The sequence below is a fragment of the Solanum tuberosum genome, unplaced genomic scaffold, assembly GCF_000226075.1.
Source record: "Solanum tuberosum cultivar DM 1-3 516 R44 unplaced genomic scaffold, SolTub_3.0 scf00083, whole genome shotgun sequence".
Classification (NCBI taxonomy): domain Eukaryota; kingdom Viridiplantae; phylum Streptophyta; class Magnoliopsida; order Solanales; family Solanaceae; genus Solanum; species Solanum tuberosum.
Genome location: NW_006239015.1, coordinates 170,859 through 188,933, shown reverse-complemented (window position 1 = coordinate 188,933; position 18,075 = coordinate 170,859). Strand labels below are relative to the sequence as shown.

At 36.5% G+C, this 18,075-nt stretch overlaps 3 protein-coding genes across 7 annotated transcripts; 1 reads left to right on the top strand and 2 right to left on the bottom strand.

The window, feature by feature from the left end:
- Nucleotides 1-1,528: 1,528 nt before the first annotated feature.
- Nucleotides 1,529-4,897, top strand: LOC102582383 (squamosa promoter-binding protein 1). Of its 3 annotated transcripts, none has more exons than XM_006346949.2 (2): nt 1,529-2,734; nt 4,381-4,897. In XM_006346949.2, exons 1-2 carry the CDS (start codon nt 2,442-2,444, stop codon nt 4,472-4,474), a joined length of 387 nt encoding a protein of 128 aa, XP_006347011.1. In that variant the 5' UTR covers nt 1,529-2,441; the 3' UTR covers nt 4,475-4,897. The 3 variants fall into 3 exon arrangements, with proteins under 3 accessions (XP_006347011.1, XP_006347009.1, XP_006347010.1); XM_006346947.2 differs by having other exon boundaries at nt 1,531-2,734; nt 4,391-4,897; XM_006346948.2 differs by having other exon boundaries at nt 1,547-2,734; nt 4,485-4,897.
- Nucleotides 4,898-6,709: 1,812 nt separating this feature from the next.
- On the bottom strand, nt 6,710-9,604 carry LOC102583191 (mitochondrial arginine transporter BAC1). Of its 3 annotated transcripts, XM_006346951.2 has the most exons (8): nt 9,312-9,604; nt 8,696-8,785; nt 8,182-8,283; nt 7,895-7,999; nt 7,727-7,825; nt 7,464-7,652; nt 7,236-7,334; nt 6,710-7,160 (listed from the first exon to the last, which is right to left on the bottom strand). In XM_006346951.2, exons 1-8 carry the CDS (start codon nt 9,402-9,404, stop codon nt 7,023-7,025), a joined length of 915 nt encoding a protein of 304 aa, XP_006347013.1. In that variant the 5' UTR covers nt 9,405-9,604; the 3' UTR covers nt 6,710-7,022. The 3 variants fall into 3 exon arrangements, with proteins under 3 accessions (XP_006347013.1, XP_006347012.1, XP_006347014.1); XM_006346950.2 differs by having other exon boundaries at nt 7,727-7,999; XM_006346952.2 differs by having other exon boundaries at nt 7,039-7,152; nt 7,727-7,999.
- A 783-nt stretch (nt 9,605-10,387) lies between these two features.
- LOC102582061 (glyoxysomal processing protease, glyoxysomal) lies at nt 10,388-18,049 on the bottom strand. The gene is made up of 14 exons (XM_006346946.2): nt 17,805-18,049; nt 17,649-17,695; nt 17,379-17,565; nt 17,003-17,050; nt 16,820-16,900; nt 16,107-16,250; nt 15,309-15,431; nt 15,050-15,153; nt 14,614-14,699; nt 14,436-14,530; nt 13,604-14,345; nt 11,774-11,960; nt 11,281-11,372; nt 10,388-11,097 (listed from the first exon to the last, which is right to left on the bottom strand). The coding sequence occupies exons 1-14, from the start codon at nt 17,868-17,870 to the stop codon at nt 10,832-10,834; spliced, it is 2,268 nt and encodes a 755-aa protein (XP_006347008.1). The 5' UTR covers nt 17,871-18,049; the 3' UTR covers nt 10,388-10,831.
- Between the last annotated feature and the right edge of the window lie 26 nt (nt 18,050-18,075).

Here is an 18,075-nt window from a genome sequence, read left to right as displayed (position 1 = left end):
TTTTTGTTAAAAAAAAGAAATCGCTGCACCGAGAGCGATTTTGTCGATTTTTATTTTAAAAAAAAAGTAAATCGCTGTTCCAGCAGCGTTTTTCCTTTTTTTTTTACATAAAAAAATTAAATTAAAGTCGATGCAATTGCAGCGATTTTCTTTAAATTTTTTTATTTATTTTTAAATAGCTGCTGAGCAGCGTTTTATTCCAAAACTTTTATTTTTCCGAAGCGTTTTGTCTTTAAATTTATTTTTTAAAAGAAGTTTTGGAAAAAAAATAAAAGAGAATCCCTGCTATTGCAGCGATATTAATTTTTTCTTTTTAAAAAAAGGCTGCTGAAGCAGCCATTTAAAAAATAATAATTAAAAATTGACAAAATCGCTGCCGATTTTTTTATAAAAAAAAAACAAATTTGACAAATTCGCTGCTAAGGCAGCGATTTTAATAGAAAAACAATTTAAAAAAACCGGCAGCGATTTTTGTTTATTTTAACGGAGTAGATGGAGTTAATTTTCTCCGAAGATTTTACCCTTTTGGTTAAAAAAAAATGATATGCCCTTTTGAAATTTTTGACAATTCTTTTTACCCTTTTGGCTCCGGACTCCCATTTTAAGTGTTAAGAAAAATAGAAGAGTTTTCCAATTCTTTCTCACCCCGTCCTGCCTAGAAAGTTCTCGGCCGCGCTTCATTGTTATTCCTTCGACAACAAGGGAATATGTAGTTGCAATACTGATCTGTCCCATCGTTCCTACCTACACACAAGTTATTCTTTTTAACTTGTCTTTTGCCTAAGCAAGATACGTCTAGGTCTCCCCTTATTTGCCTATTTCAGTAGGAAATTGGAACAATCTTTGATATGAAAGAAAAAACTGATCGAGGCGAGAGAGGGAGCAGTAATAAGGAATATTCAAATAAGGTCATTTTGGGAAACTCTAATACTAAACCATTAAGCTATAAAACAATACTACACACTTATGATTACCGACATATAATCATCAATTGCACTCAGGCTTTAGCTTCAATAATTTAATTTGGAACTTAATAATTCATATGGTTAATAGCTACAGAGTTGTCCTTGTATTAGTGCACTATCAATTTAATACCTAGGGCCTATAGCTATGATATCAAAAAGCTAGGTGCCCACAATTATTAAGACAAAAGTATATCCACCTCAAGAAGAAGAAAAAAAGGGAAATATGATATAAAACCATTTAACAAAGTCCATATCACAAAAATTAGACGGCAAAATCATACACGACTAGTTCATTGTTTCACTGGACCATGCAATTCTTTACCGTTCATTTTCAATAAATAAAAAATAATACACTATGTTTAGAGTACAAGACTCTCCTTGCTTGAAAAAGACTATCAAATAGGGGTTACTGAAGGCATTTGTCAATTCATTTTGAGTAATGTAACTGTGCAAGATAATGATGTTTTTTTTTCCTTTTTGGTAACTAAGATAATGATGGGTTTAGTAGATGAATTTAGATATCTAGTGATAATGGAGCGCCAGTGGAACAATTGAGCACTCAAGAAGTGCAACAAGCACTCTACTAGGCCGACATTGACAGCTGAGAGACCAACTTGCAGTATCATAATAGTGCAAATTATTGCTTAGTTGGCTCCCTTCAGAATCTACTACATAAAGAACTACCGTAAACTATGTTAGATGGCTATTACGGGTATTAAACTCGAAATTTTCAGAAAAAGAAGTAACTACAACCAATTACAATGCATACCCTTATCGCAAGGGCAACAGAATAAACATGCCACTGTTTGACACCAACTCTTTTGATCCCCTCCAAAGCTAGAGGAAAAGAGTGAGTGAGTTCACCACATACCACTGGCTTTGGTCTACGGTTGACACAACTCCTCGACTAATTGGTCAAAATATCTTGTGACCACCAACTAGCAAGCACCAAATTGGATGTTCTATCAGCTTCTCCACATCCTAAAACAGTGAATACTGAATGCTGAGAGGCTTGCTGACTGCCCAAAAAAAAACCTTGACAAAAAGTTAGTGGGGTAACTAACTAGGAGTAAATTCAATAGTAGACCTTGAAAGAAACTTTGGCAAAGTCATCATAAATGCTCTTCACGTCTCATGTACTATGTTATGGAATGGTCACATTTCTCTTTACATTAAAGCTAGTTCATGTAAAAAAGTTGAGGCCAGTAAGAGTAGTTCAACTTTCAATATAATTCCACCTTCCCCCACCCCCTTGCTGGCCCACTTCTGTACGGAACACCAATCAGAATCTTTAGTTCATCTTAACACCAAAGCATCTCCACTTAGTCACTTACTAGACTTCACATAGGAGGAAAAGTATGGAACTGGTGGTCCTCACACGTACTTGCCTTTCTTTTTTTACCTTGGTTCAAGTTTCATACTCTTTCATCTGGCTTCCTCACTCTATTTTGGCACAACTAGTTTCTCCTCACAGGGATGGAAACTAACAAATGGGAAGGGAAGAGAAGCATTAATGAAGCTGAAGAGGAAGAGGATGAACATGAAAGTGTTGAAGAGGACAGCAAAAGGAAAAGGGTATTGACTCTCTCTGGTAGGAAGCTAGCTGGTGAAGGGTCGGCACATCCTTCTTGCCAGGTCGATCAGTGCACTGCAAATATGGCAGATGCCAAGCCATACCATCGCCGCCACAAGGTGTGTGAGTTCCATTCAAAGTCTCCAATAGTACTTATTAGTGGACTCCAGCAGCGATTCTGTCAGCAATGTAGCAGGTAAGTAACCTCTATTTTCTGATGAACAACTCTAATTTTATCTGTGCCTTCCGAGTTCTATAGTGGCAATATCTTGGAAACCAATTATGTGCACTCAACCAGTTTTTCTTAGATTAAAGTCACGAGGAACATTAATCAAAACATCAATTAGCCAATAAACAAAGAAGAAGGTAATTTAAGCTTCAGTGCTGATTCATTTTATGCAACATATTGGAATCCTAATATCAAGAACCAATACCAATAACATAGGCAAGAACTAACACATGGAGATACGAAAGTACAACAGCAACAATCAATTTCATACAATATCCTATGCATATCATTTATTTAATCATAAACTGTGTGAAAAAGCAAAACTCAGCCTTTTAAATCGTGATATAACAATAAATCCAGGACACTACTGGATCTTCCAAATTAATCCATTGATATTTCTAGACTATAACTTTGAAATGTGGTTATTAAGACCATGGCTACATCCAATTAAAAGATGGTCAATAACCTCTAGGTTTCCTTGTTATGGAACAAAAGCCAAATCAAGCAATGATGATGATTTCTTCTTAGAATTAGGGCCCGTTTGGATTGACTTAAAAAAAGTAGCTTTTAAGTCAAAAATAAAAAGTCAAACTGAAATGACTTTTAAGTCAAAAAATAAAAAGTAGGAGGAGACCTACTTTTGGTTTTTGACTTATTTTAAGTTATTTTTTATATGCCAAACACTTCCATAAGTTAAGTCAAAAACTGACTTAAAAGTAAGTTTGACCAACTTTTAAGTCAATCCAAACACCTTCTTAGTCTTCTTTTGCTAGGTGTCATAATGTGATGATTGTGTCAGCCGTTTGAGGACAAGCATTTTTTTAAGTTGAGGGTGTTGATGTGCCGTAGATTTAAGGCACCTGTAATGCTTAAAACTTAGGATTTTTGTAAGTCTTTTAGAGCGTTTAAGTAGATTTAATGTATTTTGTCATTATTTTGCAGGAAAACATGTTTTTGGTTGCTAAGTGTAGGAAGTCAGGTGTTGTAGTGAAGTTTGGTCATTTACGAGTCATTTTACGAGTCGTGGTCTAAACCACGAGCCGTAGATTTTCTCGTAGATGAAAGATTAAAAAAGGTGAAATGAAGTCTGAGGTGTACGAGTAGCCAGTACGGGCCGTAAAAAGTTTTACGAGTCGTAAACTTACTATGGTTGTAGAAAATTTACTGATAATTTGCAAAACTGGGCTGACAAACTACTAATGAACATTATGGGGCGTAGAAGCACTGTCCCAAGGGTTTCTTCAAGTTGAACAACAAAATGTAAATAAATAATGCTAACATGGAGAATAGTCCCTATGGTCTGTGATAGGGCTTCTTGATCGTCCCTTCTTTAGGTAGTAGAAGGTAAGCTGTACTCCAACTGAAATTGTATACAAAAGATTCTTTTGTTTCCTTTGAAGGGAGAGACAAATACTGGTAAGGGAAACAATTAACTTTTGCACATGGAAACAGAGATTATCCTTCAGACAATTTTTTATTCCAAATTCATCCAACTGACAACGAGTTATTCTAAATAAAATTCTACTTCCTAGGAAAATATGTAGTGTATCTAATCAGCCAAGAAACTCTAGCTGCTGCCACATCCACAGCCATCTCATGTATTTTCTAATCAGCTGCTTTCAGATTCCCAAGTATAGGAGTATATCATTTTCTAATGAGCAGGGGCAACACAGAGCTTTTAATGAGAATTTTCAATTGTTCGCATGATGAGGTGCAGATTTCATCTGTTAGCAGAGTTTGATGGTGCTAAAAGGAGTTGCCGAAGGCGTTTGGCAGGTCACAATGAGCGCCGCCGTAAAATTACATATGACTCTCATGGAGAAAGTTTGGGCTGAAGCAGCATCAGCATCAATGGCAGCGAAATAACCTACTTTCTGAAGCAAATTACATAAACAAGATGTGGTTTAAGCATGCTCTCTATCTTCTGTCAATTCCAGGATTTGTAAGCAAATTGCTATCTGTGAACTTCAAGTATCTAGCTAATAGTACTTTCATTTCCCTTATGTAAAGGGAAGGACAAAAAGAATAAACCGCTGGCACTGTCTGCTAGTATTCAAAAAATGAAATATTTGTAGTATCAATACATATCACATGGTGCTCGAAAGTCTTCCATGTTGACATTCCAACTCACTTTGAGATTTTTGTTTAAATTTTCCTCTTGTTGTTATAATTCCTGCACTTCCATAACTTCTTTTTTTGTTTTGATAACCAAGAAATCCCCAAGTGAAAGTGGCGCACAATCCAAAACTTGGTGAATAATGGGTCCGCCATGTACTTTTCTCCATTTAATTACAGGCTTTTGTCTGCGATAGGGTTCGAACTCGTGACGTGCGCCTACACACATCACAACTTGTGCTCTGACCACTAGACCAAAGCCTTTGGGTCCTGTATTTCCAGAAGTTAGGTTCTATGTTTTGAGATGCTTCTTGCCTTATGGGAACAGAACAACTCTCAATGGGTGTTGTAAACATAAATTCTATGAGATAAATAAGTATACATGCCCTGTTAAATTGAGGCATCTTTCAGTGTTTGACCTATCTCAGGTATGTTTGAGTTGGCAAAAATGTGTTTGATTGAGATCAATGTATGATCCAAGAGGTTATAAGCTAAAAGCGTAAGGGCTCATTTGGTATGAGGGTTGAGGGATAACTAATCTCGGGATTAATTTTAGGATGAGTTTATCCCTCATTCCCATGTTTGGTTGGGATAAAATTGCGGGATAACTTATCCCGTGAATTGTGATTAGTTATCCCGGGATTGTAGTGTTATTTTTATCCCACATTAAAGGTGGGATATAAATCCTAGGATAACTTGTTTCCCAACCAAACAAGCCCTAAAAGTATTATGGTTTACTATTTTATTTAACTACATCATCAAATATAAATGAGACTGCTAACATACCAAACCAAGGTGAGTGGAACTTAAACAATAAGAACAAACGCCAAATGATCACGATTTCTTTTAAAACAGTAACAATCAAACTTCCAATTGGCCATCAATGGAAAAACAGAGAAACTTATAGGACAAGGCATGTACCAGATATCTTCAAAACTATGTTGACATCTTTTGGAGTTCTTCCCCTTATTAATATTTAGTCCCTAAAATGACTTGTGTCAGGCCCAAAAGACAGTGTGTCAAAGTATCACTCCTGCATAGATTTTGTATCACATGCTATACTAACATCTACCGAATGATATACCTGAAGGTGCCAAAAATATGCTGAAAGCTCACAGGGCGCAAGTTCTTCAAGAGCAAAACAAGTTGCCCTACATAAAAGAATTACTGCAGAGTCTTGTAATGTTGGTCTCCACTCAGTGCCTAAATGTTAACTTTATATCTAAGTACAAAATATTTACTTCTCTTTGCTGCTGCTTGCTGGCACAAGATTGTCTAATATTTAAATTTAGGCACATATTAGCTGTATTTTCACATTCACACTGCAAAATCTTGAGGAAAGGAGTTAAATCTTCTAGATTTAAAAGCCTAGAAGATTTAACAGCCCAATCATTTCTTAAGATATTTATGCAGCGGAAGATCATTATTAGAGGAAACATGAACCAAGCTCCAGATATCAGACCTTTCCTTGCAGAAGGAAGGCTGATGATGACCAACAAAGTTGCTAAATGCTAGTTTGAATTACATTTGACAGCCATAGAATATGCATAATACACCAATTCATGAAATGAGAAGGAGAATTACATTTTTTTAGAAATGGCAAATGTAATGAGGGAGAATTTCATTTAGTAATGCCATCTTTCATAACTGAAAATGTTCAAGACATAACTGTTCTTTTTTTTTTCTTTCTTTTTTTATAAGTAAGATATAACTGTTCTAGACAGGTGTCTATCATCAAGTGGTCCCGCTCATGCAAAAGGCTATCAGTTAGTTCCTTCGATATTAATTCTCTAACCATAGGAAACTTCAATAATATCTGGCAGCTAATCATCTGAATGAAATCTTGAATATATCACCAATTTATGTTTGAACAATGATAACCACACAAATCCTAGCTAAGAAACTAATCCTTGAAGAGAGGAACACCACAGACAGAACCATCAATCTCAGAACTGCAGATGATAAATTAATGTCACTAAAAGACTGATAAAATAAATTAATATCACTAAAAGAAATCAGATGACAGACTAGTAGTAGTACAGCAATGTCATGACAAAAAAATCATGTGGTAACCTTGTCAAGAACCACTAAAGCTTTAAACCAGCAGCAAGCAGAAGAAATAAGCAGCATCAAAAAAAAATTATTGGTCACGCCTGATCCCCAACAACTTGGCAGACAGTTCCCATGCGACAATAGCCGCTGCATTAGCAGGAAAAGCTCTTACCAGTGTAGGACCTAATCCTGTATAGCATCCTCTAAGTCCAGATCTCCTGTAAATCTACCAAAATGAATTGAATCATGCACTTTCTAGTTTCTAGTATTTCAAATTTCAAAGTGAGATTATGATAAATACCAAATTTAGAACCGAGAAGGGATTTCTTGAATGGTTTTTCTCAGGGGTAGTTTGAATTATCGTCTTTGCTACATCCAATGGCAGAACAGCAGACCAGAACTGAAGAAAAATCAGAAGAACAAATGTAATTACAAATGTTACTTCCATATTGAAAGTACAAACAGTATCTTAATCAAAGAATAAGTAAGCAGAACCCAAAAGAAATTAACTCCAACCACTAATACTCACTGCTATACCACCAAGACCACCACTCATTAATCCAACTCCAACATCAATCAATTGGGTCGACTCAGATGAAGCACCTTTCAATTGTAGATGCATGAAATATCGTGCATATTCATAGGTACTAAAGAAGACAGCATTGCCCACAGATTCTCTCAGTAAGGTTGCGAGGCCTCCTCGAAACATGCCGGTAAGCTGGAGAGATTCTTTGTCAGTTTTGAAGGCACAGCTGAAGCCTAAATGGAAGCACAGATCAAGAAATTTCTCACCCCTTCTTGTTGAACTGTTTTAAGGGCACACTCACGGGGCCCGCTAAATCTAGTGGACTTCGCTACCATAAAATCAGTGCCCTGAACTTGCATCCTACACTGGAAAACAACATTACAAAGATGGTATTCCAAGTAAAGCAGGAAGTTAGGAACTCTAGCATCACTTACCTTCACCAGTTCTGACGGGCATAGTATGAAGCTGATAATAGCTCCACCAAAGGCTGCTGAAGGAACTATTGCATGAGGCTGGGGCTTACCACCATCTATTTCTCCCTTTAAAAGCAAAAAAGAGATGTTCATGAAATAGTAGTTAGTAGTTACCTGCATCATGTAGTTGCAAAAGCATCTAAACAGCAGATACTAGTTCATTGGTTGCACAAGCTACATATTTTCAACATATTAAAGTGCAATTAATTGAATTTATAAGCAGAATATGTATTAAAAACCTAACAAACCTGAAGAAACCGTTTTGTTTGCGAATAAATGCCAAAAGAAAGTGAGCTTTCAAAGGCCATGCCAATGAAGGAAGATGTAGCGCCTCGATAAAGCCCTTTAACCTGTCAGATCAAACCTAGATCAGCACACCAGGACTCTGGGCGATGCCAACAAACAAGCTGTTTCCTCATATCAGTTTTCTTCATACAAGTTGGTTAACCAGAATTTTGTTGTGCATGCAGACACATGTACACACGTGTCTATGTATGTCTGTAAGTATGTGCGCGCAAACATGCATCTCCCAGGCATTATAAATATATAAAGCAGCATGTTACTTTTGAGAGGAAAAAAGGGATTATCCAACAATGAGTACTGGATTGCAAACAACTGAAAAATTCAACATATAATTTTGAGTGTCATGTTCTACAAGCAAAACATCCAAGTAAAGAGATCCGAACTTCCTAGCTAAACAACATTTGAACAAACAGGATAGATAATGGTAGACAGGGATCAGGAAAAAGTTAAGAGTAATACTCCTTCCGTCTGTAATATCCTAGTAGCACAATGCAAACCATTCTTGTACTTCGCTCCGCCTGCTTCAGTGTTGTACTTCTGAAGCTTCACCTGACAAATACATGCTAAAATATTTCAAAACTCATAGTTATTCAAAGCTGTTAAATTCGCTAAACTTCATCTCAATAGGGGCACACACAGAACTGCAACCACTAACAACTGATCAAGTATAACCTACATGATATCCCACAATCTCAGGTATATCTTTTATATGAGTAAAACAAAATTAGAAGTTTATATGTGCACTATTAGCATATTCAGTATCAAGGATGAACAAATTGATTACAACGAGTGGAAATAAGAATAACGTAATCCACCAATATTGCCTAGCAAAGATGTGAGTATTTTTTTCTCAATTTCCCAAAATTTACAGAGAAATTGGAAAATGGAATAACGAAAACAGATTTCAATAAATAAATTTAAAAAAAAGAAGAGAAACTATATATTCCGTCGAAGTAGCATTGAGAACTGAGAAGTGCCTACTGAAGGATCTTCCTCAATATAGGAAAACATTATCCCAAATGCAATGAACGAGCAATGTTAAAAAGAAGATGGCAAATTGAAAACAGAAATGCACCTTCACAGTATCAAAAGGGTGGCCGGTGATAACAGTGGCAACTCCGGCCACGAGGCCTGCTACATAGTCCTTATAACCGGAACTTGCCTCCATCTCCTATTCTTCTTGCTTGCTCCAACTCAATTGTTAATTCTTTCTCCGAGCAGGCAGCAGCTAACATCGGAGGTATTTATCAGGAGACTGTTTAATACTTTCTGCTGGGGTTTAAGCTCCAATATTTTGTGGGACGAAGAGTTGCATTGATGTAACGCCGGCGCGTGCGTCGCTCAAATCATAAGAATATAACTTGTGTTTTAGGCTGGCACCCCTTTAAAAATAAAATGTAAGTAGTACATTTTTATGTAATAAATATCTCTAAAAATATGTCATTTCTTGGCTATTTAAATAAGGGTAAAATTGGAAGAAAATTATTACTAATGTCTTGTTCATTGTGTGAAATATTACTTATTTTGATGCAAAACGAAAACATAAAATCATCGCATATTTTAAAATGAAGTATTATTCCCTCGAATTTTGCACTACATTTAAGATATATCTCATTCATTACTTATTTGTTTTGAACACGCCTTTAACAATAATGATTATTATGAATATTTAACCACAATATTCATATTAATTGTTGTATAATTTTAAGTCTTGAGAATTCAATTACTAATGTTGATGTTAAATAGAAAAGAAATACTAATTATTTTTTCTTGAAATGTTAAAAGTGATAAGTAAAAGTGAACAAAGAGAGTAATAAATAAAGTATTTATTGTAATACCTATTTAATTTATGTATAGTGTTAATGGACTTGAAAATTTTGAAACGGGTTATTAATATCGAGGGGTAATACAAGGGGAAAAATTGTTATTCTCTTGATATGCTATAGTGTGGACAGGTAAAAGTAAAAAATTATTTTAAATATAGTGCACAAATGAAGTTTTAGCCTGCCATGAAATTGGAGTAAGAGAACAGTTGGACCTCCATATTAGAGATGCTCCAGTAAAACCAAATTGAAATGCTCAAATCTCAATGATTTTTGCAGCTAATAGAATTTCTGTCTTTAGCTCAATTAATTATGTTTTCACTGGTTATATCCCAAGTTGCATAAATTCTCCCTTGTGGTAAACAACGTTTTGACATTCCTCAAAGACAAGTAGCAACAAAGTAGTATAAACTATCTCATAACCAAGCGCAAGAACACCTCTCCACCAAAATTTGTACCCAAAAAAAGAAAGAATAAATCATCAAACATCATAGCGCAGTTGATGTTTATTATACAAGTCTGGCTATAATCTATTTCAATTATTCATCACAAGCTCATGTCTTTACCTCTTCACCCCTGGTTCCACATTCAGGCGACCAACATTTGTAACAACAAAGAATCACGGTATACAATACCAACTTTGGATGATGCTTCTCTGATATACATATGGCTCCAGTCTTTGGTGTATCTTTGTTGTCATGGTCGTTGAGGCATCAACAATGTCACACCTTGTTGCTATGTCTGACTTGTTTGTGAGACTAATGGGACACTGTCATAGCTTACTTTGCACAAGTTTATTTGAAAGACCTTCAACCTTGCCAAGTTGAGTTGCACTCTTTAGCATGGCCTCCTGGTCAGCTATAAACTTAGCAAACTTAGAGCCCTTTGCATCATTGTTACTATCTCCTCGAGGAAGCATTGGTAGATGAAGAAGAGAGGGGCTTTGCTTAGAAGATAAAGGTGGAGTTAATGCCCACACAGAAGAAAGCTGTTCATCTGGTTTGTCAAGATATTCTAAGGGTGACAGATCCTGCATGTCTGCCAGAAAAAAACAGAAACCATCAGGCATTGGGTTTGTGCTTACCAAGCGTATCAGAAACAAAAAATATATCTCGATATTAAGTTGCAAAACTTATTAAGAGCATTGTGGATCAAAGGTTACTGAAGGTAAGTCCATTATTATCTAAGAACGGAAGTATCAGAAACAGTCTAATAAAGTGCCTTCAGCAAACTTGAAGATGGGCTTTAAAGCTGCACATGGAATGCTGAAGTTCAAATGTGGAATGACTGTCCCTCCACCATGTCTAGCATTACTGCATCAAAAAATAAGACTATGAAGACAAAGTTTCAACATGAAATATTTCAATACTACAATGGATGGTGAGAACTATTGAAAAACCGTGACATGTGAAGATCAACATAAATGAGAGGACGAAATAATCTTCCAATATCAGATCATTTAAATTAGACGCCATATTTTATTTGCCTGTATGCAGAGCATACAATTAGCACACATTTTTTGGTAAGTACAATTAACATACAATCAAACAGGAATATTTTTCTTCAAGGACTTTTCAAAGTGCTCCAGAATGCAATGAACCATAATATCATTTTATTGAACTTCAAGAACAATTACAACTTAAACATGCATAAGCTGGAAAAAAAATATCCACAATTTATAAGCATCCTCAGTAGTCATCCAAAAGTCAATTACCTTGTTACAAGGGCAATCACGTGTCCTTCTGAATTAACAACAGCCCCACCGCTACCACCAGGGTGTACAGCTGCTGTTGTTTCAAGCATTGCCGGAAAATGTCCTCCTAAACATGATTGATCAAGCTGAGGCATCTTCGCTTCAACTACTTTAGCAATTGCACCCACACAGGCAGATGGAAGGAAGTCTATATTATAGGAAAAAGAAAAAAATAACTAAAGAAAGAAAGAATAATGTAGGTATGGAACATATGGCATATACGGTATATCATCATGCTCAAAATGAGAAGGCCTAATAAAATTATTTAAAAGGGCCTAGCAACATGATTTAGTACTGTTGGGTGCACAAAGAAAGACAAACAAACAACAACTACACCTCAGTTTTAAACAAGCTGGAGTCAACTATATGAATCCTCACTATTCCATTTAAGCTCAACTCTTGTCACCATCACACACACAAAGATAATCAATTTCAGAAAATAATGTTCAGCAAAGTCTATGTAGCAAACAAGTTAACCTTATTAAAGAAAAAAGATGGAACACACACGTTTCAACAAACAATAACAGCATTTGCAACAAACAGCCTGGCTGCTACTAAAATATACTTGAACCCAGCTTGAGTAAGTGAGTTTAGCAGAAATTTCCTACTTCAAAATTCCATTTTTGAAAGCTGATCAATTTTACTTCCTTCCACATTAGATAATAATAACTTGACACTGAAGAATTTTGCCTCTTTTTTTCTTTATGGAAGTAAGATGTCATGTCCCTGCGAGGACATCCAATAAGAAAAAATAAAGTAAGATGTCATTACAATAAAGGCAACTGGAAGGTGCCTAGTCATAAAAGCAAAAACCAGAAGGCTTTTGAAGAAAAAATATGTCAGCCTCCATTACAAAAAAACTAATACTAGTACCATGGAGCTAACAAAGTCCAAAAAACTGTCAATGCTATTAACAGGGGACTCCACTCCCCAATTCCAGTTTGTGTATATGGCCATTCTTCTGGATGAAGTTCTACGTTAGTGCCTATGGCTTTTATAAGCCCAAGAAAGAAAAACGCCTTCTATTTTCTTCTACCTTTCTCCTTGTTCTACTAGCCCTGTTTGAGCCCCAAAACAGACTTCCTATTCTTAATTTGGCATGTCCAATTTATTTTTTTGATAACCGTGCGTGTCCAGGAAGCTTGTGTGCACCTTGCCTAATTCCACGGGATACCTACTACCTCCCACCAGCATAGGTACCGGGTAACTCTTTCCACCAAGACTTGGACAGATGGAAAGAAATCACCTAGTAGGGAATTGAACCTGAGAGCTCATGGTTTTCAACTCACCTTCATTGACCACTAACATGGACTACGAATTAAAGTCAGTATCAATAAACAATCCCAAAGAACCCGTCTTAACCTAAAAGATTAACCAGTTTTTCGAGCTCTCTTACTGACCAAACTGGTTATTATTTCTCCATTAAAGGGATACCTCAAGTTCCCTTTGTGAAGGCTTCATCACAAAATTAGATGGTGACAACCTCATAACTACTCGATCAATCATTGTTTGATCATCATTTCGAGAAGAAGAAACATCATGCATCCAGCAGTAACAAGAATGTGAAACTGATATATATGACCCAATCCTGTAATTGATTTACAACGACACTACCAAACAAATTGAACACGAGAAAAGAGGTAGGAGAGAGAAATCCAAGATGAACAAAGTTCTTGTAGAGCATTCTGAAATATCAGATTGCCATGATGCGTGTGTCCAAATAAAAGTAAAGGCCCAAAATGTTATTTAGACAAGAACATATCCAGACACAGCTAGGTAAGCAATATTTACCACATCGTGGTCCAAATAGCCCATGTCCAAGAATGTATGCTTTTGATCCAGGTAACGGGCGCATGAAGTCCACAGTAATGGGACAGAGCTCATCTGGAACTAGCTGAAGTTGTAGTAGTGCAACATCCAGAGGTCCTCTGGATACATGAACTACCTCTGCATTTGTCCATACCCAAGGATCCATAAAATCCAAGCGAACACGAATGGTCCTACTGTTGGTGTTTGCCAAGTTAACTCTAAAGCTACCTTGCTCATTGTTAACAAGGAACTGTGGAGTTTTTAGTTCCTTTTGAAGCAAATATTTATTCCTTCGGTGAACGGTAAATTTCTCATTCCCTGGATGCTCAGATTGATTAGACGTGGTGAAAACTACATCAGATTTAGTGTTATATCCAGAACCATTTGCAGATGTTTTCCCAAATCTCCACGGCTCTAGAAGATGAGCGTTTGTAAGAAGCAGACCCTTCTTGTTGAGCAAAACTCCAGAAGCCCATGCTCCGTCATCAACAGTGATAAGACAGATAGATGTCATTGCCTTCTCAATCAAGGATGGGGGAACAGGACCTGTTAGGAGATGCTCTTGAGAATCATTGGTGGGTCCATCCCGAATATTATTGGAGTGTGATTTCTTTTCAACACTGATTAAGTTTCCATTATTAAAATGGATCTTTCTACCAGCTTGTTGCTCTTCTTGAAGCAGGCTACCACAAGCAGATGTAATAGCTTCCCACGGAATCACCATCTGCCACCCAATGCTTCAATATCAAATTGAGGCAGTATATGTGAAGATAGATCTCAGCAAGAATATAGAGCTCAGTAATAAATGGTTTACCTGAATTTCAGCAGCAGTAGCCTTTTGTCTAAGTGGTCGAGACAGAACACCAATCAGCTCTGCATGTTCCCCTAACACTGGGCTACCTTCCATTCCTGAAACATGAAGCATCGTACCTAATAAAGTACCCAACAATGAAAGAATTAATTAACTAAAGCAGCAAGGTAAAAGCTCAAACCAGGGAGACAACGGATGTCAGCAATCAGCAGTGCTTTATTCAGAGGACTAGGCGGGTAGCTGTTTGCGATGGATCCAACCGATATGCTGTATAACAACAACAAAAAAAACAAATTAGAGCTTTCACAAGGAGATGTAACAAGAATTAAAGAGGAAACTAATCCTTAGCATGATCAGAACTTGGGAGACAAATAATCATCCAACAACATCTCCATCAAGTCCAGAGAGATCCAGACCCTCCAGACTAAGCTTACTCAAGATAAGATGAGCTAAAACATCATTACCACTAGCAACAAGGACCACACCAGTGCTTTGATATTCAAGTCGATTAATGCATAAAAATTAGTAATCATACATTATGATGCTGACAACCGAGGATGGAAAAATTACAGAAAATTGTAATTCCAATATGTAGTAGAAAATATACCAAAAACTACCTATTGGAAAAGTGGCTGGGAGACAGGATGCCAAAAGGAGAACCCATAGCCAGAAGAAGATCACCTCTCCTACACCAGGGAGAGACTTTTAATGGAGGCGGGTCCTGAAAGGAAATACCTAAGCCAGTCATTATCATCAAAAACCAACAAAATGGAGCTTTCAAAAATTACCAGCGAAAAAGCAAGCTCATTCAGCCAAATGCAATGCCATGCTTCATTCACAAGTTTGATGCCACTTAGTGCAGTAAAAGCATGAAACCTCATATGGATTTGAAGGAACTCTGAGAAGAGCAATTCTTGTAGTTGATGTTCCTATCACACTTGGAAGGCTGGACTGCACCTCCACCATTGGAGTTTGACTTGGGAAGGAAATTTGCTCAACCTGAAATTATCAGATGAGAGTTCCAGTTACATGATAATTAATCTACAAAATCAGTCTCAAAAGACCTTTGCCTATAAAAACTAGAAAATTAAGTATCTTTCTCAACAAAAAAAAGGAGCCTAGAATTTCAATGCAAATATTGTTTGGACCATCCTAAAGAAAGAGCTAGATTAAGATGGACAGTCAAAGGAACAGAGTTCTTTTCTCATGCCATTTTGCACTTGACATCCTGAGACTGAAATGGGCTCCTTTCCAATAACGCTGTTAAATGCTTATACAAATATTAATATGTAACCATAATAGCGTACTGAGTTGAAGTTCAAAAAGTAAATTAATGTTTGGGAAAATTTCCCCAAGTCATTAGATATCAAAGAACGTCACTAACTACATTGTACAAAACCAAATTTTAACTTACTCTACCTGTATTCCAGACAGTTCATACAGTAATACAGATAACCTTTTTAATATAGATCAGATTCATCAAGAACACACCTAGATAATGGTTAGAGTATTGACAAGGCCCCATGAGTGGCTCGACCACATCTATTGATCTGGTTGTACCAATCATCTATAGATGTATAGAGATTATAGTTACATATTTACTCATTTACACAAAAAGGTGCAGAGATTTTTATGGTTACACATTACAAGTGCCAAAAGAAGGAAACAACATACCTGTCTGCGCTTAGTGTTAGTAAATGATTGATGAGCATTTCCATAGGCAGCTAGGGACCAACCAACCTCCCATCCATGTTCAATTGAACTAGAAGAACCTTCAATTAGGAACTGGACAGCAGCAGATGACACGGGGATGTCAACCTTCAGCAAGAATACCAGACAGACAGTATCAAAACCTTTTCACGCTTCATCAGTAATAACATAGTGACAAAGAAGAAGACCACCCATAAAAGTGAACAGTGAACTCATGCCAAAAACTAGGATTGAGTGGTTCAAAACTAGGTACTCCCTCAATTCCATTTTATAAAATACTCTTTTCCTTTTTAGTCTATTCCAAAAAGAATGAACCTTTCCATTTGAAGAACTCTTTAACTTTAGACATACCATTTTACCCTTGACGGCATATGCTCTTATAGCTGTAGAAATGTCATGATGTGTTTAAGACCACCAGTTCTAAAAGTCCTTTTGGTATGTGTCAAAATCTTCTCTTGTTTTTTTAACTCCATACCTAGTCAAATAACGCCATATAATATGAAATATAGGGAGTATTGATTTATCATTACCGAGACAATGCAAGTTCACGGGCACAAAAAAAAAACAAATGACATCACACTAGAATTTAATAATGCAAATAAAAGTCCTATATAAGAAAAATAATGGGTTTTATGATAACCATCATTCAGATTACAAAATTTATCTCAATGTCCTACCACTCTTAGGAGTTCAGCAGGTAGCCAGTTCAAACCCTCCTTGCTAGACTCTTTGAGATCATTCTGCAGTTTTATTTCTCCCTGTGAACCATAGGCAAGGACATCCAATATCAATTTCTTATCCACAAACCTAAACAGAAGTTATCCTACAGAGAAAAAAAATTGGTAGGTTCAAATAAATACCTCCCGCAGTATATCAATTTGAGCACCAGGAATCAGCTTGGGCTTATCCTGCAAGATGGTAAAACCAAAAATAAAAAAAAATACATGAAATAACACCAGGAAAATCTTCTATTTTCAACCATTCAAAAATTGTACATATCTAAATTGACAATCTCTTTATTCTTGACATTTTCATTTTGCACTTAATGACATGATCTTATTGGAATCGGCATGTGATGCTAAGAACAACTAGATAACTTCTAATATAGTATACATATATTTAATAAGTGTCTCAAAAGTGGTTCACTCTTTATTAAACTGCTTCTCCAATCAAAGATCATCATATAAAATGAGTAGGAGGGAGAATTTATCACTGAAAGAAGACTAAGAATCCAACCTTTGATATGTCACTTCTACCCTGTTGTACGACAAATGGCTCAATAACAGAAGCCACAGTTAAAACCAAGACGTGACCTCCAATAGACTGCAACTTGCTTTCACCCTGAATCTGCTCAGACACCGAACCATTAACAAAGGAACTGGGCAAAAGCATCCCAGATGCTGATAGTGTCGTCTTCCCAGAACTACCCACAAAATTACACTCAATTTAACAACTTCCACTTCAGTACATAAAATAAACAACATACAGCTATGCAAAATTACTCACTTGTAAAGGTGAAAAGCATGTTTTCGCATCTTCAGGCCTTTTGGGTCCTTCAAGAGCAGTAATTTAAAAAATCAAAACTAAATTGTAAGATAAGCAAAGTGATATAAAATCATATACATGTGTAATATGAATCTTGGCTTAGGAAAAGGGACGCACCGGGCCTTGAATTCTGACCATGACGGCATAATTGCGGGCAACATCAACGACTTCAGGAAGACCCATTAGAAGAAGAATTTTGGGGGTCTGCTAAGTCTGCCCCTGCTGTGAGCTTAAAGAATCAGAATTGTGGCAAGAATTTGGAGAATCGAAGCATGGTTGCCGGAAGCTATGAGCTGACCAAGGCAACTGGATTGCGGTTCACGAAATTTTAGGACATCGAAATTCGAAACTATCGACTCGGGGTTCAATTACTACCCTCCTTTGATCA